Here is a 20,748-nt window from a genome sequence, read left to right on the forward strand (position 1 = left end):
AGGGGCAGCCTTGGTTAGGACCAGCTCCGCTCCCTTCCAGCAGACACAGTTGTTTTCTCCACTCCGTGGTGCCCCGAGCAGGAAGGGAAGAGGCAGCAGAAGCTGTTTTTCATCGTCCTGCCCTCCCAGCTGCACGGCTCGTGCTCTCCTTCCAGGCTTCCCTCCTGTCCTGCAGCCCTCGCCTGCAGCAGCGTGCAGTGCGGTGCGGTGCTGCCCGGCCGGCTCCGCCAGCTCGCCCGGTGTCTCACCCACACGGCCTCAATTACCAGGAAAGCTCCGTGGGCCGTGCTGGGGAGGGATTTCCAAGCGCTTCTGACCTTTGCTCAGGGGATCTGCCCTTCCTACAGCTATCCATGTTGACGCACGGTAGCGTACCTGAGCTGTTAACCAGGACTGAAGGCGAGCAAGCTGCTGCAGAGCACCGAGGAGCAGCCTCTGGGGCTGTCGGTGATGTGCGACCCCTTCTTGGGGGCAAAGCCCCCTCCTCCCCACTGCGGAGCACGTCTGTGTCAGCCCCACACCTCGCTGCCTTGCAGGCTGTGCCTCTCGGGTGGGAAGGGAGCTCACCTCCTGCTTGGCCACCTCTGATCCAACAACTCCGGCACGCCGGGTGACAATGTTGTTGCCCCTGTTCCCTTCCAGAAAACCAAATGAAGCTTTTGCTGCGTCCAGCTCATTCAGCGAGCCTGCAGCAGGCTCCTGGGAAAGACTTTGGGGCACTAGAGGCAGCGTTTACCAAGACTTTCAGCCCTAAGATGAACCGATAAGGGTAATGACACCGCAGCACTGCTCCTCGTCCCTCTGGGGGTTGCGCGGAAATCATCCCCACCACAAATAATCTCACCAAAAGAATCACACACCAGAAGCACAGATTAATGCCTGGAGAAGCTGCAGGCACTGCTGCCTTCAGCAGGGAAGAAGGGGGCATTCACTGGGGCTGGGCCCTTGCTCTCTGCACCCTGTCCTTGGTAGCACCCCAGGGCATCACTCTGCTGATCGTGGTCCGCGTTCTCTCCCCGCAGAGCCACCGATCCTCACGTTTCAGGCTGAGGCGCAGATGGCTCGGCCCGGCTGCCCTCTGCCTGACAGGAGGACGGCACGAAATCGCCGTCAGGCATTTACCAGTCCCAGGACATTCGGCTTTTTCCTGGCTCGCCTCCAACCGGGCCATTCCTGTGTGCTGCCCGCCGCATGTGATCCCAGGCGCATCCAAAGAGCCCCAAAGGTCAGTCCCGTGCGCGCAGCCCGCTCCGTCACCGACGTGGCATCTGCCGGGCTCCTTGGGGACAGCAGCTGGCCGCCAGCCTGCGGAGCACAAGGTCGGGGCTCCTGGCCTCAGGCAGGCCGAGTTCCCTTCCAGATCCCTTCCGAAACACGGCCACCACCCCTGGAGCAAGGCGAGGGCTCCTGGAGCCTCTGCTTGGGAGCGGATGGGGGCCCCCTAACCCCAACACCCCCCAAACAAACCACCCTCGGTGCTGCTGCTGAGCTGCGTTCATCCCTAACCTTCAGCTGCTGAGACAACCCGGCTGGTATTTTGGTCGTAGGCAGGTCTCAGTTACGCAATCGTGCACACGACTTCCCTTTAAAAGAAGAGACTTCAAGAGATCGTAATTACAAAACAGCATTTAAAAGTTGTCAGGGTTTATTATCTCCTTACACGCAGTAATGATTCACTGAACGTGGTGTAACCCGAAGGTCAGTGGCAGGCTGAGCTCCTCCCGTCCCTGCCCCGTCCAGTGCCACTGAGCAGGGGGTTTGCAGCGGGACACAGACCTCGCAGTAGGTGAGAGGACGTTACAATTAAAAAGTGGATTTTTACCCGAGTGACCTGAAAAGCATTCCTATGCCTCCCTCTGTCCAGGGCTGCCCTGCGAGGACACTTCTGGCCGTGGCCGTCTTTTCCATCTGCAGAGCTCAGAGGGCTCCAGGCTGCGTTCCTGCAGCCACACAGGGCACCACGCAGCAGCTCCCCCCGACAGAAGGAACGGAGCGACGCGACGGGTGCTTGTGCTGCCGTGCTGAGCACGCTGCCAGCAGGGTCACGTCCTGCAGCACTGACAACAAGCAGGACCCCGAGGACACGCACCAGCTTTTATGGCAAGGGATCTGAAGCTGAAAGTACACGCAGTGATCGGCAAGCTCAGGGGCTCACGGCTGCACGGTGCCTTTGTGACGAGATCTGAGGGGGAATTCCAGCTGTTCCCAGGGCTGTGGCTCCAGGAGGTGGGGAATTTTGCTCTGTGCAGTGATTTTCTTCTTGTTCAGAGGATGCAGCCCCCCCAGGGACCTGTGCAGGGGTTGGTACCTCAGGTGGTGCTGCTTTTCCAAAGCCTGGAACACACGATTTGTTTTGCTGCTTCCATCTCCTCTTAATTTGTCCATTGCCAACTTATCTCGTGGGGCTGGGCTTTTCTGTGGTTTTGTTTTTTAAATCAGGGCTTATTGCTTTCCATTGTCAATAGTGCTTAGCAGAAAGAGCTGACATTGAGCAGAACTAAAACTCTTTGGAACCTCAGCAGCAGGCTGTGTTGTGGCTGTGTTGTGGCTGACAGGCTCTCACAATCCCTTTCTTTCCAGTATTTCCAGAATGGCCTGAATTCTGTGGACAGCTTCTTTCCTGGCCTGCCGGACGCCATCCTGGCCACCAGTCTCAATGGAATCCAGTTCCAACAGCAGCTTGGTCAACATCTCCTCCAGGAGCCGGTAGGATTTATCTGTCTTTTTCCCTACAAACTCATCCACCTCTTGCTCCAGCTGCACAGCCGCCCTGGTGATGTGCAGGATCCTCTGGATCTCCGGCTGGGTGGCTGCGGCGTTCCCTGCAGCCTGCTCGCCCCCTCTGAGGCCTCCCTCCTGCTTCCCAGCCAGAAGCTTCCGAGGGGCAGCGCCGTACATCTGGGGCTGGGCGCTGTACTGCACCCTGGGGGCTGGGGGCGCAGGGGGTGCCTTGTGGTCGCTCGTTGCCCCAGCCTGCTGGTGGCTGACATCGGAGTAGTAGTTGTGTTGGTTTGGGCTCGGATCAGGTTTGTCGTAAGCCGTTTCCTACAATCAGAGGGGAAAAAAAATAAATGCAAGGAGATATTTAAGCGTATTTCCCTTAACGCCAGGTTCTTGGTTTCTCGCCTTGCTCTGCAGAGGCAGGCAAGCGTGCCCGAGGGGGGCACTGCAAACTGCCTGGCGTTACAGGGGGCCTGGGCAGTGTCACTGCCACACGTGTGATGATGGCACAGCACGGCACAGCAGCAGGGACCATGCTCAGAGCATGCCCCGTCACACCCAGGGGGTAAATGCTGAACAGATCTCAGCAAGGTCCCCCCTGGCCCTTCCAAAAATCCTTCTCCCCAGCTGACAGCGCTGAACCGTCACCTATCCCCCCCCCAGGGCTGCTGCTGCACGTGGCAGCCTTGGGGTCAAACCCAGAGGGATGCGAGGGGACAGCCCCCGCCAGGTGCATCATTTCCCTGTGTTTGCTGCCTAAAAGATCTCTTATTTAGGGGAAGCCTGGGCAAAAAGCACTTGCAGAGGAACAGCAGAGTCTGCAAACCGACCCAGAGGGCTGCCCCCGCTCTTTGCCTGCTCTCAGCTGCTCCGACACCGTGAGCTGCGCCAGAGCGAGGTGTGAGGTGAGAGCTGCCCCATTTCGGGACCTGCCCCCAGAGACCTGGTGCCTGTGGGGCTTTCTGCAATTACAGCCGTGGATTTTAATGCACAAAGAGGAGATCTGATACACAACCTTTGCTTCTACGCAGAAACCAGCTGGGCTTGGAGACAGGGGCAGGTTTGGGGGAAAACACCGGGATCTGAGGGGTCCGACCACAACCAGGACCCGACACAAAGCATCCCCCATACCTTGGAGTCCCGGGCGGGCGGGTAGGATGTGGCCCCACTGCCACCACCCCACACAGGGTGCAGGTCGGTGCCAAAGGGGTTCCCGTGCGCCGTGGTCCAGGCGTTCCGTGGCTGCGCCCCGTAGGCGGCGGGGGGAGCCCAGGCGTCCTCCTGGGGCCGGGGCTGCGGTCCCTGCGGGGTGGCCCCGAGGTGGCCGTCTCCGTACGGGTACTGCGGGACCGGCATCCCGGGGGTCTGCGGGAGGAGGGGGGGGGGGACAGGCGTTACCCCGTGGGTGCCCGCAGCCCCCCCATACACCTCTGGTGAGCCGCAGCATTGGGATTGCCACCCGCTGCCTGCTGCCCCCCAAACTGTGGGGTGAGTGGAGAGAGGGGCAGTCACGGGTATTTATAGGGACGAGCTTTTGGGGACATTAAAGCCATTTAAGGCCCCAAAATCCCATCAGAGGGGGCACTGGGGGGGCCTCCCCTCCCCTCCCCTCCCCTCCGCCGGGGTCCCACCAAACTTCTCGCCCCCCACGGCTGCCTCTTACCTGCGGGGGCGAGTACCCGGGGCCGTGCTGCCGCCGGAGCGAGGCCCCTTCCAGGCTGTCCGCCGTGCCGTAGCCCCAGGGAGCAGCGGGAGACGGGGGCCGGTACCTGGCGGGGGGCTCCCCGGGGTAGGGGCTCCGGGGGGGTCCCGAGGAGCCGAACCCCCGAGGAGCCTGGGGCAGGCCGGGGTAGTGCGGGGCGGCCGGGGGGTGCGGGGCGCTGTAGGCTCCGGTGCTGTACGGGGAGTCCATGCCCTGCCGAGGAGAACGGGGACAGGCGGGGGGGAGCTGCCGGGAGGCTCAGCCCCGGGACCGAAACCGGGAGGTGCCAAACGCCCCGGGAAGCGGCAGGTTTCCGTTTCCTCCTCCCGTCCCCACGCACGCACCGCGGGGCGATGCCGCCCGGGGGGGGCCGCTCCCTGCGCGCCGTGCCCGGGGCGCTCCCGGGACACTCCCGGGACACCGGGGCCGCCCCGAGCCACCAGCGAGCCCCCGGTAGCACCTGGGGGGGAACCCTCGGCCCGGGAGCTGCCGCCGGGGGGGAGGCTGCGAACCCCGGGAACCCCAAAAACCCCCAAAAACCCCCAAAAACGAGCGGCCCCGGGCACCGGGCACAGCCCCGGGGGCAGCGGGCACCGGGCCGGGACCCCCCGAACCCCCCCGGTCCCCCCGGGACCCCCTCGGCCCCGCCCCCCGGCCCCCGCCTGGCCCCGCCCCCCGATCAAGGCCCCGCCCCCTTCCCCCGGTCCCGGCCCCGCCCCCCCCGTACCTGCCCCGCCGGCGGCCCCGGGGCCCAGGGCGCGGCGCTACCGCGGGGCTCCATGACCGCCGCCCGGCCCCGCCCCTCCCCGCGGCTCAGCCAATGAGCGGCGGCGCCCGCCGCGGCTCGGCCAATGGGCGGGCTCCCCGCGCGCAAGGCTCGGCGCGGTTCTTAAAGGCGCAGCGCCCCCCCCGCTCGGTGCCGCGGGGCGGTTCCGGGGCGGTCCCCGCGGCGCATGGCGGCGCTTCCGCTCGGCGCCGAGGCACCGGCACCATGAACTACATGCCGGGCACGGCCAGCCTCATCCAGGACATCGACAGTGAGTGCCGCCCGGCAGCGGGCACCGGGCACCGGGACGGTTGACCTCTAGTAACCCCCCGGTTGACCCCCGGTAACCCCCCGGTAGACCCCCGGTGCCCCTCAGTAACCCCCCGGTAACCCCTCGGTGCCCACCACTTAACCTCTAGATGTCCCCGGTAATCCCCTGGTGCCCCCCGGTAACTCCCCGGTTGACCCCCGGTAACCCTCCGGTGCCCCCCGGTAACCCCCCGATGCCCCCATCCCCGGTGCTGGCTGCCCCCTTCCCCCATAGGCACCGCTCCCCGTGGGGGCAGCCGGGTCCCTGCCCCCAGCCCCGTCCCCATCCCCCGGGGGGGTCCCGGTACCGGGCATTGCCCCCCGCCGTTACCGGGCCCCCCCCCGGTACCGGGTCTCCGCCTGACTCCCGTTTCCCGCAGAGAAGCACCTGGTGCTGCTGCGCGACGGCCGGACGCTGATCGGCTTCCTGCGCAGCATCGACCAGTTCGGTACGGGGGGACACGGGGGGGACACGGGGGGGGGTCGGTACGGGGGGACACGGGGGGGACACGGGGGGGGGGGGGGGGGGGGGGGGGTTCGTGCCGGTCACCGGGAGGTGGGGGGGGGGCACCCGGTGTCAGCGTCCCCAGGGTCACCGATCCCGGCCCCGGCCGGGGCTGCAGGGTCGCCCCTTCCTTCCCTGCCAGCCTGCACAGTCCCCAGCTGCTGGGGTTCAGGGTTTTTGGGGGGCTTCCTGTAAATTGGGCAATTTTCGGTATTTCTCTCTGTTCCCACCCCCTGGGCTGAGGCTGCTCCCGTGGCACAGTTCGGCCACACAGCCCGGGGTTTGCTGCCCAGGACTGCTCTTTTCAGCCATAAATTGCAATGAAAACGTGATTTTTATTTTTTTTCTCATTTTTAATTTTTTTTCCTCGTAATTCCTGCAGCGAACCTGGTGCTGCACCAGACCGTGGAGCGCATCCACGTGGGCAAGAAGTACGGGGACATCCCCCGGGGCATCTTCGTCGTCAGGGGCGAGAACGTCGTCCTGCTGGGGGAAATAGTAAGTAATAAGTAAGTGATGGGGGTGACGGGGGGGGGATGGAGCTGTGGGGACAGCCTGGGGACAGCGCTCACCTCCCTGCTGGCCCCGAACTCAGGGGAGCCCCGAGGGGTGCTGGGGGGGCGGCTGCTGTCCCGTCTGGTGTCACTTTGTCCCTCTGTGTCGTGCTGGGTGCTCCGCAGGAGCCTGCCCCAAAATCCAGGTGCCCCCAGCTGCCGGCACTCGGTGTTGCTGGGGGTGGTTCCCTGCTTGCCCCCACCCCGGCGGTGCCTCCATCTCTGCCCTCGGACCTTCAGGGGCTGCCCCGACTTCACCCCCTCCGGGCACATTGGTGGCTCGCGTGGAGGTGGCTTTGCCCCGAGCATCAAATACGAGGTTGGGACCCACCACGGAGCCCACCCCGGGTTTGGGAGGCAAACCCTGCCGTGGCTGCTCGCCCCAGGGACCCTCCTGCTCCAGGGACCTGGGCACCAGATGGAGCCAAACGTCCCGGGTGCAGCAGCGCCCGCGGTGCCGGGAGCGCAGAGCCCGGTGTCACCGACGGTGCCAACCCCACGCTTTGTGTTGCAGGACCTGGAGAAGGAGAGCGACACGCCGCTGCAGCAGGTCTCCATCGAGGAGATCCTGGAGGAGCAGCGGCTGGAGCTGCAGGCCAAGCAGGAGTCGGAGAAGCTGAAGGTGCAGGCGCTGAAGGAGCGGGGCCTCGCGGTGCCGCGCGCGGACACCCTGGATGAGTACTAACGGGGCCGCCACGGACGCGTCCCCCGCGGCGGGGCTGGGGGGCCGCCCGCCCGCGTGCTGATGATGGAGCTCCCCGGGAAGGCTGCCTTTATCTCATGATTATGTTTTCTGTGGCGCAGACAACTTAAAAAATCATGGTTTTGGTTCCTCCGCGTGGAGAAGGAGGAGCGATGGCGTTGGGCTGCCCTCTGAGGCGATGAAACGCTCTGGTGAGCGAGGGAGGGTCTGTTCCGAGGCGATTCCCTCGGGTCTTTTTGTTTGTTTTTTCCTCATGTGACTCTGGGTAAGAGTTCCCCCCCGACGTGTAAATAAATCCTGGATCTCAACAGCAGCGGTTTGGGCTGTGTTTTGGGCACGTTCCTCATTTTTTTTTGGGATGCTGGCACGTGGGACCTGTCCTGTGCTGACCTCAAGCGGGGTCCCCACCCCATGGGGTGCCGGGGCAGCGAGGGGACCCCTGCTCCTATGGAAGCTCCAAGTGAGACCCCCGGGGGCAGCACCCTGAGGGCTCTGCCCCTGCTCCCCGGGTGCGGCTCCTTCCCAGCAGCTGCAATTAATTCCCTGCTAATTCCCTGCTAATGACAGAGCTGCCTCACCTGGGCTGCCCCCGCCCCCAGCACCATCAGTCCCTATTCCTCCCGAGGCATCTCCAAAATTCGGTGCCTTGGTGGAGCTGGCACAGGTCGGGCAGGTAGGAGAGGTGGGGGTCGAGCCGAGTTGGGTGTTTTTGGGTACCTGGGGGTAAGGCAGCGCCCTCCCCACGCTGGGTTTTGGGCAGCAGCCGGGAGCTCTGCTGTGTGCGGGCAGGGAGAAGCAGAGCTGGGGGGCGAGGGGAGCGGATTTCTCCCAAACACGCTGCTTCCTTTGTGAGTGGGGTGAGCGCTGCCACAAAGGGAGCTGGAAAAGCCCCCAGCATCGAAGGGGCTGGGGCTGGGTCCGGCCGCTGTCGGGCAGCCCCCCCGGGGCCGTTTGCACCCCGAGGCCGTGGCCGTGCTCCGAGGGCTGCAGGGGGAGCTCGGCCCGAGGGAAGGCGCAGACACGGAAACGCTGAGGGCTGGGGGGGAAGAAAACAAACCCGGAGGCACCGCGCGGCTCCCGGGGCTCGGCTCGGGGACGGCACCGGCCGGGGGGTGACCGGGGGGGGGCGTCGGGCTCCGTGGCACCGGCTCCGGTCCCGGTGCCGCGAGGGGGTCGCCGTGCCCGGAGGGGAGGGAATTTGGGGCAGGGGGGCGAGGGCTGCGCAGCCCCTGGGTGGGGGTCCCCGAGCTGCGGTGCCGGGAGGAGCCCCGGTGCCGGGAGGGGGTCCCGGGGGGGGGGGGCGGCGCTGCCCTTACATAAGGCGTGACGCCAAGGGGCGGCCCGTGACGTCACGGCCGTGACGCAGCCCGGGGGCGGCGGGAGGCGCCCGGCCCGCCCCGCGCCGCCGGGGCCGGGGCTGGAGCTCGGGGGCTCCGCCGCCCCCTGCCGCCCCCCGCCGCGCCATGGAGCTGGAGAACATCGTGGCCAACACCGTGCTGCTGAAGGCCCGCGAAGGTAGCGAGGGGCGAGCCCGGACCCCCCCCGTGTCCCCCCGGTCTCCCCCGGTCCCCCCCGGCCCCGTCCCGGCCCCCTCGGGTCCCCCCCGCCCCGCCCCGGTCCGGCCCCTCCGCTCCGCTCCGGCCGGGGGGAGGCGGCGGCGGGGCCGGGGGCGCGTCCCGGTGCCCCCGGGCGGGGCGGCGGCGGGGGGGGAGCCGCGTGTCCGTGTGTCCGCCCGGCCGGTTGCGTGTCCGTGTCCCGGGGCAGGGCTCTTGGAGCGGTCCGGTGCCCCCCACCGCTTCTTCCCGGTCCCCCCCCCAGGGCTCAGGGCCGCTCCGTCGGTCCGTCCGTCCGTCGGTCGCTCCGGGCCGGGAGCAGCGCAGGGGGCGGCGGGTGCCCGAACCCCCCCCCTCGGCCGCTTTGGGTCCCTTTGGGGGGGGCTGGCCCCAAACCCGGGGGGGCGAGGGCCGGGGCCGGGCCGGGTTGTTCCGTACCGGGCTCGGCCCCCGGGGCGCACAAGCGGCGCCGCCGCCGCCCTGGCTCGGCGCTGCCCGGTGCCGTCGGGTCTCGGGGGGGGGACACCGGGGGCTGCGCTCGGCGAGGCGGCGCCAGCGGCCCTGGGGGGCGGCTGCGAGCGGGGCTCGGCCCCTCGGGAGCGCCCGCCCCGGGTTCACGTCGGGGAAAACGGCGCCGGGCCGGGCGCTCCCACGGTGCTGGGGGGGGAAATGGGGCCCCTGCGCCCCGGGGGCTGGAAGGTGCCGGGGTCCCCTTGCCCCGCGCCTCCCCACACCCCGGGGGGTTTCGTCCCGGCAGCGATCAGCTGATGGAATCGCTCCAACCCCCGGGTGGGCGCTGCTGGGGAGGGGGCTCGGCAGGGTGGGGGCGGCGGGCCTGGGGGCATCTCTGCACCTCCAAAGGGATGGGGACGGCTGGACCTGCCCCGGCTGTAGGTTGGGGTTGGCCTCGTGGCCCTGCTGCCACCCAGCAGAGCCGAAATCCCCGGAGGCTCCCAGCGCCGGGAGGAGTTCCTCTGAACCGCAGGCTTGGCCGCCCGCGGAAGTGCCCGGGGTAAATAACCCAGGAGTTTGTAAGCAGCGAGGAGATAACAGGGCAGGGAGGAACTCTTTATGGCTCACCCTGAGCCGGCGACGTCCTGCGTGCGGAGTCCCTTGGAGGAGGAGGTCGGTGCCAAGACACAGAGGAGCAGCGACTGGGGGCGGCTGGGGCTGAGCCGCCTGCTCCTGGGGGTGCCGGGCAGAGGGGTGCCCGTGGTGGGACCCCAACCCCTTGGGGCTGCTCGGGCAGGGGCTGGGAGCTGCGGGGCCTTGAGCGTGGGGCCGGTTGGGGCTTTCCCTGCCGGCAGCTTTGTTGGTGTAACACCCCTCCTGGTGCGTATGCCTCGCCATGTGGTACGTGGGCTCCTTCCCGCAGGGGAGCAGTTTGATTTTGCTTTCGACAGCTTTTCACGTGGCGGAGGTCAGCCCGGCAGCAGGGAGGCTCCTCGTGGGGTTTCTCGTGTGCCCGGCGCTGATTTCTCCTCTTATCTCTGCTGCCAGCTGACGAGGTCCCCGTGCAGCACTGGGGCCGGGCACCTCCACCCCGGGACATCCCCGCTGAGCGGGGTGTGGGGAGCTGTGGGGCCACCTCGCCACCTGCCCGGCTGCTCCCTGGCCGTGTCCTGCAGGCGTGCAGGGCTGATCGCAGCCCCTTTGGGCCGCTTGCCCTGGTGGGAGTCAGGGTGGCCGTGCCCCGGTGCTGTCCTGTCGCTGTGGCCGTGGTTCTGTTGGACGTGGGGCTCTCCACGTGCTCCCTGGCTGTCCCCGGTGTGTGTCCCCTCCTGATGCCACCCTGCTGGACGCAGTCTGGGCTGTGCACAGTGGCAGGGCAGGTGTGCCCCGTGCGGCCTTTCCCATTCAAAATGCACCCAAAACATGTAAAATAACATAACTTTATTACGAGACGAGGCACGCACGCTCTGCCCAGATCTTAGGGCGTTTTTCTCCCCTCCTGGCCCTGGCAGGCGGGGGACAGAGCCAGGGGGACGCTGCGGGGATGCGCTGGGTGCGCGGTGCCGGCTGCCCCCTTCCCGCTGGCTGACGCGGGGTGATTCCTGCCGGAGGAAGCGCGCTGATTCCTGCAGGAAGCTCTGCCCGGCCGCCTCCCCGGGGCCGCCGAAATGCCGGAGCCCGGCACAGCGGCGTCCCGCGGGCTCGGCTCGGCGTCACCGGGGCGGGCGGCGCTGGCCGGCCACCAGCTGGGAGCCGCGCTGATGTCAGGTCCCTGCAGGGATGACTTCACGCGCCAAGTATCTGCCCGGGAGGAGCGGCTGCAGCGGGGCCGTGCCGCTGCCCCCTCCTCGTCCCCATCCCCGTCCCCATCGGGGACCGAGCGGGATCTGGCCGGGCGCTCGCAGGCCCCGCGCGCTGGGGAGAGAAGGAAACCAGATGTTTACGGCAGGGAGCCCGCGCGGGACGCGGCATTGTTCAGGGAGGAAGCCTGCGCCCCTCCGGGCCCTGCCCGCCCCACCGAGGTGGGCACGGGGCCCCAAACCGGGCAGGGGCCGGGAACAGGACCGGGGCTCTCTGCTGCGGTCAGAGCCCTGTCTCTGGTGTCAGGGTGCCCTCTCCGTGTCCCTGGTGGAGCCCGAAGTTTTGTTTTTCCCACGTGAATTTAGATTTTGCGCGGCTTTTGCTAAGTGTGAGAGCAACGGGGCTTCGTGTCCCCCAAGTCTCCAGGGCGCAGCAGCAGCGGGATGAAGGGAAGACCCCAAAATGGTGCCCGTGCCCCCCAGCATCACCTCCTCTCCCTCCCATCCACCCGCAGGTGGCGGTGGCAAGCGCAAAGGCCGGAGCAAGAAGTGGAGGGAGATCCTGCGCTTCCCCCACATCAGCCAGTGCAACGAGCTGCGGCGAGGCCTGGGTGAGCTCCGGGGGGAGCAGGCGTTTTGGGGCTCGGCACGGAGCTGTCCCCGGCGAGGGAATTGGGGAGGTGTCCCCAAAAGCAGCGGCACAACGCTGGGTCACCGCTGTGCCGGATGAGCCAGGGGGCACGGTGTGAGGCCGCGCTGGCACCGCGTGGTGGTGGCACGTCCCCGCTGCCCCTTGCAGAGCCGGACTACGGCAGCCTGTGCGAGAAGCAGCCCATCGGGCGCCTGCTCTTCCGACAGTTCTGCGAGACGCGGCCGGAGCTCCTGCGCTGCATTCGCTTCCTGGACGCTGCGGTAAGGGGCTCACGGGGGGGGACCTGGGGGTGCTGCGGGGCTGGGAGCGATGCCAGGAGGAGACTTCAGGTGCTGGGGAGTCAGAAGCAGGAGCATCACCAAACGGGCTGTGCTCCCCGTTGCTGGGATGGTTGTGGGGTTGGTGGGTGCCTGCAGCAGGGTCGCTTGTCCCAGGGCTGCTCCAGGGTGCTGGGGGCTCGGTGCTGCCCGTCCCCAACGCCCTCCTCCCCAGGCGGACTACGAGCTGGCCCCGGATGAGAAGCGCAAGGAGATGGGCGAGGAGATCATCCGCAGGTTCCTGCACCAGGAGGTGAGCCCGGGGGGGGTGTCCCTGGAGCAGGGGCCAGGAGCGGGGCCGCGTGTCCCCTGCTGGCTGCGTGCCCGCCCGCCCCAGCCCCATCTGCTTCCCGCAGTCCCCCGATTACCTGCCCGAGATCAGCCAGGCCCACGTCAGCCGGTGCCTGGAAGAGCTGCAGAAAAGCCCCTGCAAAGAGCTCTTCAGCAGCTGCCTGCAGTGAGTCCCGGCCCCGCTGCACCCTCCTCCCTCCGTCTTGGGGACCAGCCTCAGGGTGGGCGTCCCCATGGGGGCTGCTGAGCGTCCCTGGTGTCCCCGCAGCCCCCTGCGCCAGTACCTGAGCAGGGCGCCCTTCGCTGACTACCTGGACAGCATGTACTTCGACCGCTTCCTGCAGTGGAAGTACCTGGAGAGGTGAGCGGGGGGCACCCAGGGGGGCGAGGGGCTGGCACCGAGCGGGGCTGACGCACGGGGCCGTGTTGCAGGCAGTCGGTCACCAAGGACACGTTTCGGCAGTACCGGATCCTGGGCAAGGGCGGCTTCGGAGAGGTGCGGCCGGGGCGGGAGGAGGGCGCGGGGCCGGGTCCCCGGGGTGCTGACCCCGGTGCGCCCTGCCCCAGGTGTGCGCCTGCCAAGTGCGCGCCACGGGGAAGATGTACGCCTGCAAGAAGCTGGAGAAGAAGCGGATCAAGAAGCGGAAGGGGGAGGCGATGGCCCTGAACGAGAAGCAGATCCTGGAGAAGGTCAACAGCCGCTTCGTGGTGAGTGCGGCACCCCGGGGCGCGGGGCGGCTCGGCGGGGCCGGGGGCTGACGGTGGCGCGCAGGTGAGCCTGGCCTACGCCTACGAGACCAAGGACGCGCTGTGCCTGGTGCTGACCATCATGAACGGCGGCGACCTCAAGTTCCACATCTACAACATGGGCAACCCGGGCTTCGAGGACGAGCGCGTGGTCTTCTACGCGGCCGAGATCTGCTGCGGCCTCCAGCACCTGCACCAGGAGGGCATCGTCTACAGGTGGGGGCGGCGGGGGGCACGCGGGGCTGGATGGCCGGGGTGCTCCCTGCTGAGCCGTCCGTCTGGCTGTCCGTCTGTCCGTTCTGCAGGGACCTGAAGCCAGAGAACATCCTGCTGGATGATGATGGTGAGGAGGAGACCCGCGGGGTCGGGCTCTGCTTGCACTCCTGGCTTTGGGGCCGGGTCTCCGTGCGCCCCCGTGGAGGCAACGTGGGGGCCCCTGGGTGTGTTTTTGGGGAGGGCGCACAGGGGCCATGGGATGGGCCCCCCCCAACCCCTCCCTGCCTCAGGCCACATCAGGATCTCCGACCTGGGGCTGGCGATCAAGATCCCCGAGGGCGAGACGATCCGGGGCCGCGTGGGCACCGTGGGCTACATGGGTGAGGTGTGGGGCCGTGGTGGGCACGGGGGGGGGCGGTGGCTGTGTATGGCCACTGAGGGTGCGGGGCCGTGGCCGTGCCTTGCAGCCCCCGAGGTGATCAACAACGAGCGCTACGCCTTCAGCCCCGACTGGTGGGGCCTGGGCTGCCTGGTGTACGAGATGATCGCGGGGCAGTCACCCTTCCGCGCCCGCAAGGAGCGGGTGAAGCGGGAGGAGGTGGAGAAGCGGGTGCAGGAGGAGCAGGAGCACTACTCGGATAAATTCAGCGAGGACGCCCGGGCCATCTGCACGCTGGTGAGCTGGGGGCACGCCGGTCCCCGTGGGGTTGGGGGTTCTCCGCCACCCCCACCCCTGACCGCCCGTCCCCCTCCCCAGCTCCTGGCCAAGGACCCCCAGCAGCGGCTGGGCTGCGGGGCGGACGGGGCCGCCGAGGTGAAGCGCCATCCCTTCTTCAGGACCATCAACTTCAAGCGCCTGGAGGCCGGCATCACGAAGCCCTCCTTCGTGCCAGACGTAAGGCTCCAGGCCGTGCGGGTGCCGTGGGGCTGGGGGGGGGTGGATGAGACCCCCAGCTGATGGCACTTTGGGCCCTCCAGCCCCGGGCCGTGTATTGCAAGGACGTGCTGGACATCGAGCAGTTCTCCACCGTGAAAGGCGTCAACCTGGACCAAGCCGACAACGATTTCTACGCCAAGTTTGCCACCGGCAGCGTCTCCATCCCCTGGCAGAACGAGGTGTGGGGAGGGTCCCCAATGAACAGGGGGCTCAGCTCCGGCTCCGCGACCCCGCTGAGCCCCCCTCTGCCCCCCCAGATGATCGAGACCGAGTGCTTCAAGGACCTCAACGTCTTCGGACCCAACGGGACCCGCTCCCCGGACCTGGACTGGAGGCAGCTGCCCGAGCCCCCCAAGCGCAGCCTCCTGCAGCGCCTCTTCCGCCGCCACGTAAGCGCTGGGGTCCTGGGGCTGCCCTGCGGCTCCCCGTCCCCCTCATCTCACCGTCCGTCTGTCCCCCTGTCCCTCTGTCCCTCCAGCCGGCCGACTGCCCCATCGGTGCCCCCGTGCCGTCCCCGCAGCCGGCAGCCACGAACTCGCACCTCCCCGCGGCCGGCGCCGCCTGCCAAGCCCGGAGCACGGCACCGGCACCGTCCTGACCCTGCTCTTCCATCCCCAGGGACCCCCCGAGCCCCCTCCTCACCCCCTCCTCGCCGTCTCAGGGCCACCTCGGACCGCAGCGGGGGCTGCCGGGGCCGGGGTCTCGCGGAGGAGAGGTTGGGACAGAGGCTGCCCGGGGCTGGCGAGCGCGGTGGCCGAGGGGCGCAGGGGGGAAGCAGATCCCAGCCCCTCTCCCCCAGCCCCCCCAGCTGCCTGTTTTTTGGGGGTCAGCACCTGCCGAGGGCACCCTGGGGGCTCCTCTCCCCCCACCCCAGGGCTGGGTGCAGGTGCCGTGAGCGGCAGCACCCATTTTTGCTGCGTTTGAGCCCGGGGCAGTGCCGGCCTTATCTTATCGCCAGCTCCGAGCGCGACCTCTGCGGGTGCGGGGGGGCCGCGGGTTTATCTGAGCTCTCCAAATAGAAACAAAGCAGCCTTGGAGCGGGGGGGCTGGGAGCACCCCGGGGTCCTGCACGGGCTGGGGACGTGGGGAGGGACCTTCTGGGGGGGGGCACAGCCTCGTCCCCTCTTGCTTGAGCCACCGACAGCCGCCAGAATGTGAAATGGGCTCAGAAAAGGGAATTTTCGTGCGGGGGGCAGCAGCTCACGGGGTGTGGGGGTGCTGCCAACGTGGGGCTGGGCCCCACAGCGCTGGGGGGGGGCCAGGACCCCGTGCAGAGCTGAGCCCCCCAGCAGAGACGTCCTTTATTTTTGTACGGTGCGCGGGGGGGCCCCCCATCCCCTCCGGCTCCTGTGCCTCGGGTTTGCGTTCGGTTTGGGTTTTGTACATTTGTAAAGAGCTGTAAATATTTGTACGCTGAGCGCCTGGACCTGCGTTTTTGAGCGAAAAGCTGCGATCTGAGCTGCGTGGCGCCTTGGTGTGGTGGTGTCGGGGGGTGGGTGAGCGAAGCCCCCATCCCTGGGGTGGGGGGCTCCCAAATGGTTGCTCAGGGGCGGCTGCTGTGCAGCTCAGCTCCCTTTTTCCTGCACCCCACGGGGGTTTGGGGGGGTCTGGGTGCTTTTCCCAGCGCAGGATCCATCCCAACATCACCAGCTGGGGGCCTGGGCAGGTGGGGCTGTGGCTGGGGCCGTGTCCTGCGTGGGCAGAGCAGCTCTGCTCCTCCTGCCCCGACGGAGAGCTGTGGCGAGTTGGGTGCTGGGGTGCAGCAGGCACGAAGCCCGGCCCCGCTGCTCCCCTTCCCCGCTGCTCCCCTTCCCCCAGCACCCTGGGGGCTTTCCCATCCCGGTGCCTCTGGGGCGTGGGGGGCTGCGGGTCCCTCTCCCTCCCTGCAGGCTCTGCTGACCCATGGCATGGTGACACCGTGGGACCCCCAGGGGACATCCAGAGGAGATGGTGACCCGGCATCGGGGAGCTGGTGAGCAGCCCGGGGACATCCCCAATTTTCCAGGTCCCCCCCAAGGGCCCTCGGTGCCCTCCTGGCACAGCCCCGGAGCCGAAGGGGTGGCTCTGCCCGGGCTCTGTTTTGGCTCTTCTCAAAAACAAGAGCGCGTCCTTGTGCCGAGGCCTTGTGTGCGGCAGCGGCTGCTCGGGCTGGGATAACAACAGCCCCGGCTGCCTCCGGGCACGGGGGGCTCCCTGCACCCCCCGGAGGGGGCTGCTGCTCCCCAGTGCTGCTGCAGTAACTGGGGAGGGAGGCACACGGCTTCTGGCTTCCTCCCAGTGCCACCAGTGCCTCCATCCAGTTACACAAACACAAGGTGCCTCCCGTGGCATGGGTGGAAAGCAAATTTGTTCGCTCCTGCGTGCAGGTGGTGGCCGTGTCCCACACGTGGTGATGGAGAGCAGCCGTCCCGGAGCTGACCCAGCGCAGGTAGGGGGGGACCAGCAGGGCCGACCACCCCAGGGGCTCTGCCCAGGACTCCCCAGGTGCCCCCAGCCCATTTTGGGGGGCTCGGGGTGTCCTTTGCTGGCGCAGCGAGCAGCTGACCTCCCCCTGGGCCAAGCTGTTGCAACAGCGAGGAGGAGGAAGGTCAGGTTCCCCGCAGGAGGGTGCAGGAGTTGACGTCAAAGGAAGCAGCTGGTGATTCACGGGGGCTCGGGAGCGCTCGTCTCCGGGGCCGTAACTCATCCCAGAAATGTCATTTCATCCTTGAGTGTTATCGCTGCTCCGCCGTTGCCCACCCGCAGATAACCGGCCCCAGGGGGGACCCGGGGCTGCCCCTCGGTGCGGGCAGGGGGCTCGGGGCTGCTCGGGGGCTCCGAGCTTGCTGGGCTGTGCCCGGCTTGGAGCCGCGGGGTGCTGGAGCCCGGGGGGGTGCCTGCTGCTCCCCGCACAGACCCCTCAGAGGCAGTCCCACAAACTCTGGCCCCGGTAACGGGTGTGAGGTGCCCATCCTGTGTCGGGGGGCCGGGCACGGTGGGCTCTGTGCCATGGCCCGGGCTGGGTCTGGCTGCACGAGGCCGCGAGCGTGCGCCTGGTGCCCGGCCCATGGGCGACCTGCGGCCCCCGGCAGCTGTGCGGGGAGGGGGCTGGCCTTGGCCCCCGGGGCCCTGCCGTAAGTGACGGCTCTTATCTCCCTGCTGACAAGCCAGCATCCTTCAGCGGGCGTATTTAAGGCCGAGCATCCAGAGGGCTGGGGCAGAGGAGCTCTCGCCGCGCAGACGCCAGCCCCGACCGCGGAGATGCTGCCCGCCACCTTCAAGCTGTGCGCTGCCATCTCCTACCGCCACCTGCGCAACATGACCGGTGAGGGCACGGGGGGCTGCGGTCCCCGGGTGGTGCATTTTGGTCCCCGGGACCCCTTTTTGCTGCTGGCTGTGTTTCTGGGGCTGATGGAGGAGGGCTGGGCGCCGTTTCCAGCGTGGCTGCGCCTCCGCTCTATGGGAGCGCTGCGGGAGCGCTTAGCCCACTGCAGGCTTCTTGCTCTGGAGCCCGGGAGGAGCAGCTGTAGGTAACAGCCCCTTGGCTGTCAGGATCTCGTGCTCGTATTCCATTTCCTACAGCCTTTCCTGGGCACCTGCTCGTGCCATCAGCTCCCCGTGCACAGCTTGGGCTCGGAGCAGAGCCCACGCAGCTCCTGTGCTCCCATGGCACGGGGGCAGCAAGCGGTGGCGGGGGGTGAAAGGAGTCACACAGAGGGTTGGTTCTCAGGGCTGTATGCTTAAAGGAGAGAAGCACAGCCTGACAAACGCCCGGCATGGCTCAGTGATGCCCTCTCTGCCCCAGGTCTCCGCCGACAAGCCGCGGTCGCCATCAGCCAGGAGCTGAGCCGGCTGGCCTGCCGCAGCGCGGGGCCCGGCGCGTGGATTAACCAGGTCCGACGAAGGAGCTCCCTGCTCAGTAAGTGACAGGCGGGGTGGGACTGCCTCCTCCTGCTGCATTTTGGCCCTTAGGGGTTGGTGCTCGGGGTCTGGCTGGAGCAAAGCTGCTCGTGTGCAGCTCGTGGGTGCGCTAAGTGCACGGCAAGCGCGGGCTGGGGGAGCTGAGCTGAGCCCCTGAGCCCCTGGGCACTGCGAAGTCTATTTGGTGTAGATAAAGCTTATCTGGTATTAGGACTCTTAGCCCGTTGTAATGTTCTTACGCTCCCTCCTGGCTTTTGTCCGCCGCCTCCCAGGCTCGAGGCTGGAGGAGAAGCCCTTCAGCGAGGCGGAGATGTCTTACATCAAGCAGGGGGAGGAAGCCCTGCAGAAATCGCTCAGCATCCTCGGGGATCAGGACGGCTGGAAGACGGAGACGGTGGTGGTAAGCTGTGCCGGGGTGGTCCTGCTGCAGGCGGCGGTCCTGTCCTGGTGGTGCTGACCCTGCCTTCCCCTCGGCAGGACAACGGAGACAAAGTGCTGAGCAAGGTGCTGCCTGACGTGGGCAAGGTGTTCCGCCTGGAGGTGGTGGTGGACCAGCCCCTGGACGCGGTGTACAGCGAGCTGGTGGACAACATGGAGCAGATGGGAGACTGGAACCCCAGCGTCAAGGAGGTCAAGGTAGGGAGCGGGTGCCTGCACGGGGGGGGTGCCAGGCTCCGTTCTGACCCCCTCAGATCCATCCGCTGCTCCACGTGGCCTTACAGGGGTTGGGGAATCACTTTGCACAGCACAGCAGGGGTTTTTCCGCCCATTCCTTGGGGATGGACTTCTAGTTTGGATGTTTCCTAGTTCAGACATACTGCCTGTTTTGTGGTAATCACACTGTTATTTCAGAAGAGCAGCTTGTGTGCAGAGGGAGGGCCGGTTGTTACCGATTCTGCAGGAAATGCACTTGCTCTTTGCTGTGTGGCAGCAGCCCAGCTCTGCTGTGGTTTGTGGTGTTAGTGGAGGAGAAATAGCAGCACCCGATAGCAGGGACGAGCACCTTGCTATTCCACAGCTTGTCTGAAAGCATTAAGAGACGTGCCTGCCTTTTTTTGGGTATCGAAATCTGGCAATAATGTTCTATATTCCAGGATAAAGCAGATGAGAGAAATTGTAAGCTGAGCTGCTGCGAGAGCATGCCTCTGGCTACAAGCAGCCATCAAAAGCCATCTTTTAGCTACCTGTAGCCCTTTTTTGCCATAAATGCCTCACATTACGATTTGTACCGTCCAGATTCTGCAGAAGATTGGAAAAGACACGGTGATCACCCACGAGAAGGCAGCTGCCACCCCCGGGAACATCGTTGGGCCGCGGGACTTTGTCAGCGTGCGGTGCGCCAAGCGGCGCGGCTCCACCTGCGTCCTGGCCGGCATGGCCACCACCTACGGGGCCATGCCAGAGCAGCAGGGCTTCGTGAGGTAACCGCCTCTTGTGCTCGCTTAGCAGACATTTGGAGTGCTTCATGAACATCAAATTCACATCCCAGCATGGGCTCGGCCTTGCTGTGGTGCATGTTTCAGTAGCAAAGGGAGTTTTGTTTTGGGGAAGGCAGAAATGGCGAAGGAAATCCTAATTTAATAAATTAAGTGCTTCAGCGCTTTTTGAGGTTAAGTCAGAAGTTGGTTTTTAACATGCTGCTGCCCTTGTAGAGCTGAGAATGGTCCCACCTGCATGATCCTGCGCCCGGTGGCCGGCGACCCTTCGCAAACCAAGTTGATATGGCTGCTTAGCATTGACCTGAAGGTAAGCTCCACAGGGAACTATTTCCCCCTAAAAGCAAGAGTTACGTCCGTGGTGAGTCCCACTAACAGGCTGCTGTCTGCTCCTCCCTAGGGCTGGCTGCCGAAGACGATCATCAACCAGGTTCTGTCCCAGACACAGGTGGACTTCGCCAACCACCTCCGGGAGCGCCTGGCCCGCACGGTGGCCGTGAGCTGCTGACTGCGCCCAGCCCCGGGCAGCAGCCGCCCTCCTTTCTGCACGGACTAGTATTTAATGCTTTGTTCAGGGGTAAAAGTAGGGATCTTGGTAATTAGGTAAGTCAGATGCAGTTTAACTCCAGCCTGTTGTAACAAGCCAGGCCTCTAATAGCAGACATTACTAATAAAGCTTTAACTAATTAGCTGGGAGCTCCCAGGAGCCTGATTTAGAAGGCGAGCCCAGCCAGCACAGGCTCTGAGTGCACGTGCAGGACAACCTGAAATTTTACTCCCTTCAGGTATTGTGTTTGCACATACAGCATGTGCTGGCTTGGCCTTCTGCATCAGTTAACACTTTATTAGTAATGTCTGCTATTAAAGGCCTTGGCTAATTAGTTATTAGGGAGGTCCCAGGAGCCTGATTCAGAAGGCGGGGCCAGCCAGCACCTGCTCAGTGTGCAAACACAGGACTTAACCTAAAATTTATTCCCCTCCTTTCCCCCAGTGAAGCAGCTCTAACTTATTTGATTATAATTATGCATGTCTGTACAGGAAAACTATTTATTCAAAGCTCTGTAATGATGGTCATTGGCAGGAGTCCCTGTAAAGACAGTCAATGCTTTCATGCAGTTAGCTGGAGGAGAGCTTCAGATTTGAAGTAGCTACTTTGAGTTTACAGGTTACGAATGAAACTAGATACC

General features: G+C 66.0%; 4 protein-coding genes across 7 annotated transcripts; 3 read left to right on the plus strand and 1 right to left on the minus strand.

Annotated features, from left to right (window-relative positions):
- Nucleotides 1-1,569: 1,569 nt before the first annotated feature.
- BAG4 (BAG cochaperone 4) lies at nucleotides 1,570-5,336 on the minus strand. Its single transcript, XM_082779628.1, has 4 exons — nucleotides 5,151-5,336; nucleotides 4,385-4,636; nucleotides 3,853-4,086; nucleotides 1,570-3,045 (listed from the first exon to the last, which is right to left on the minus strand). The coding sequence occupies exons 1-4, from the start codon at nucleotides 5,202-5,204 to the stop codon at nucleotides 2,560-2,562; spliced, it is 1,026 nt and encodes a 341-aa protein (XP_082635754.1). The 5' UTR covers nucleotides 5,205-5,336; the 3' UTR covers nucleotides 1,570-2,559.
- LSM1 (LSM1 homolog, mRNA degradation associated) lies at nucleotides 5,333-7,573 on the plus strand. Of its 2 annotated transcripts, none has more exons than XM_082779630.1 (4): nucleotides 5,333-5,460; nucleotides 5,879-5,947; nucleotides 6,386-6,512; nucleotides 7,072-7,573. In XM_082779630.1, exons 1-4 carry the CDS (start codon nucleotides 5,415-5,417, stop codon nucleotides 7,175-7,177), a joined length of 348 nt encoding a protein of 115 aa, XP_082635756.1. In that variant the 5' UTR covers nucleotides 5,333-5,414; the 3' UTR covers nucleotides 7,178-7,573. The 2 variants fall into 2 exon arrangements, with proteins under 2 accessions (XP_082635756.1, XP_082635755.1); XM_082779629.1 differs by having other exon boundaries at nucleotides 6,386-6,501.
- Nucleotides 7,574-8,628: 1,055 nt separating this feature from the next.
- LOC309887605 (G protein-coupled receptor kinase 5-like) lies at nucleotides 8,629-14,844 on the plus strand. Its single transcript, XM_082779441.1, has 16 exons — nucleotides 8,629-8,775; nucleotides 11,581-11,676; nucleotides 11,865-11,977; nucleotides 12,210-12,287; nucleotides 12,391-12,491; nucleotides 12,594-12,686; nucleotides 12,758-12,821; nucleotides 12,893-13,033; nucleotides 13,098-13,288; nucleotides 13,378-13,415; nucleotides 13,579-13,668; nucleotides 13,756-13,964; nucleotides 14,046-14,183; nucleotides 14,267-14,404; nucleotides 14,483-14,614; nucleotides 14,704-14,844. The coding sequence occupies exons 1-16, from the start codon at nucleotides 8,724-8,726 to the stop codon at nucleotides 14,821-14,823; spliced, it is 1,794 nt and encodes a 597-aa protein (XP_082635567.1). The 5' UTR covers nucleotides 8,629-8,723; the 3' UTR covers nucleotides 14,824-14,844.
- A 1,222-nt stretch (nucleotides 14,845-16,066) lies between these two features.
- On the plus strand, nucleotides 16,067-20,625 carry STAR (steroidogenic acute regulatory protein). Of its 3 annotated transcripts, XM_082779443.1 has the most exons (9): nucleotides 16,067-16,197; nucleotides 16,592-16,653; nucleotides 17,376-17,529; nucleotides 18,010-18,123; nucleotides 18,398-18,525; nucleotides 18,603-18,761; nucleotides 19,362-19,546; nucleotides 19,778-19,871; nucleotides 19,962-20,625. In XM_082779443.1, exons 1-9 carry the CDS (start codon nucleotides 16,173-16,175, stop codon nucleotides 20,067-20,069), a joined length of 1,029 nt encoding a protein of 342 aa, XP_082635569.1. In that variant the 5' UTR covers nucleotides 16,067-16,172; the 3' UTR covers nucleotides 20,070-20,625. The 3 variants fall into 3 exon arrangements, with proteins under 3 accessions (XP_082635569.1, XP_082635570.1, XP_082635568.1); XM_082779444.1 differs by lacking the exon at nucleotides 16,067-16,197 and having other exon boundaries at nucleotides 16,252-16,653; nucleotides 17,372-17,529; XM_082779442.1 differs by lacking the exon at nucleotides 16,067-16,197 and having other exon boundaries at nucleotides 16,252-16,653.
- Nucleotides 20,626-20,748: the final 123 nt, after the last annotated feature.

Source organism: Aythya marila, assembly GCF_965140915.1.
Source record: "Aythya marila genome assembly, chromosome: 26".
NCBI lineage: Eukaryota > Metazoa > Chordata > Aves > Anseriformes > Anatidae > Aythya > Aythya marila.

Bases quoted from the DNA above. Each gene is read 5' to 3' on its own strand.
- LSM1 (XM_082779629.1), top strand. From the start codon at position 5,415: ATGAACTACATGCCGGGCACGGCCAGCCTCATCCAGGACATCGACA. The intron at 5,461-5,878 runs GTGAGTGCCGCC...CGTTTCCCGCAG, and splicing joins CCTCATCCAGGACATCGACA to AGAAGCACCTGGTGCTGCTG. The intron at 6,502-7,071 runs GTAAGTAATAAG...TTTGTGTTGCAG, and splicing joins TCGTCCTGCTGGGGGAAATA to GACCTGGAGAAGGAGAGCGA.
- STAR (XM_082779442.1), top strand. From the start codon at position 16,555: ATGGGTGGAAAGCAAATTTGTTCGCTCCTGCGTGCAGGTGGTGGCCGT. The intron at 18,526-18,602 runs GTAAGCTGTGCC...TCCCCTCGGCAG, and splicing joins GGAAGACGGAGACGGTGGTG to GACAACGGAGACAAAGTGCT. The intron at 19,872-19,961 runs GTAAGCTCCACA...GCTCCTCCCTAG, and splicing joins TGCTTAGCATTGACCTGAAG to GGCTGGCTGCCGAAGACGAT.
- BAG4 (XM_082779628.1), bottom strand. From the start codon at position 5,204: ATGGAGCCCCGCGGTAGCGCCGCGCCCTGGGCCCCGGGGCCGCCGGCG. The intron at 4,637-5,150 runs GTACGGGGGGGG...TCTCCTCGGCAG, and splicing joins CGGGGCCGCCGGCGGGGCAG to GGCATGGACTCCCCGTACAG. The intron at 3,046-3,852 runs GTATGGGGGATG...CTCTGATTGTAG, and splicing joins CGCCCGCCCGGGACTCCAAG to GAAACGGCTTACGACAAACC.
- LOC309887605 (XM_082779441.1), top strand. From the start codon at position 8,724: ATGGAGCTGGAGAACATCGTGGCCAACACCGTGCTGCTGAAGGCCCGC. The intron at 13,289-13,377 runs GTGGGGGCGGCG...TCCGTTCTGCAG, and splicing joins CAGGAGGGCATCGTCTACAG to GGACCTGAAGCCAGAGAACA. The intron at 13,669-13,755 runs GTGAGGTGTGGG...CGTGCCTTGCAG, and splicing joins GGGCACCGTGGGCTACATGG to CCCCCGAGGTGATCAACAAC.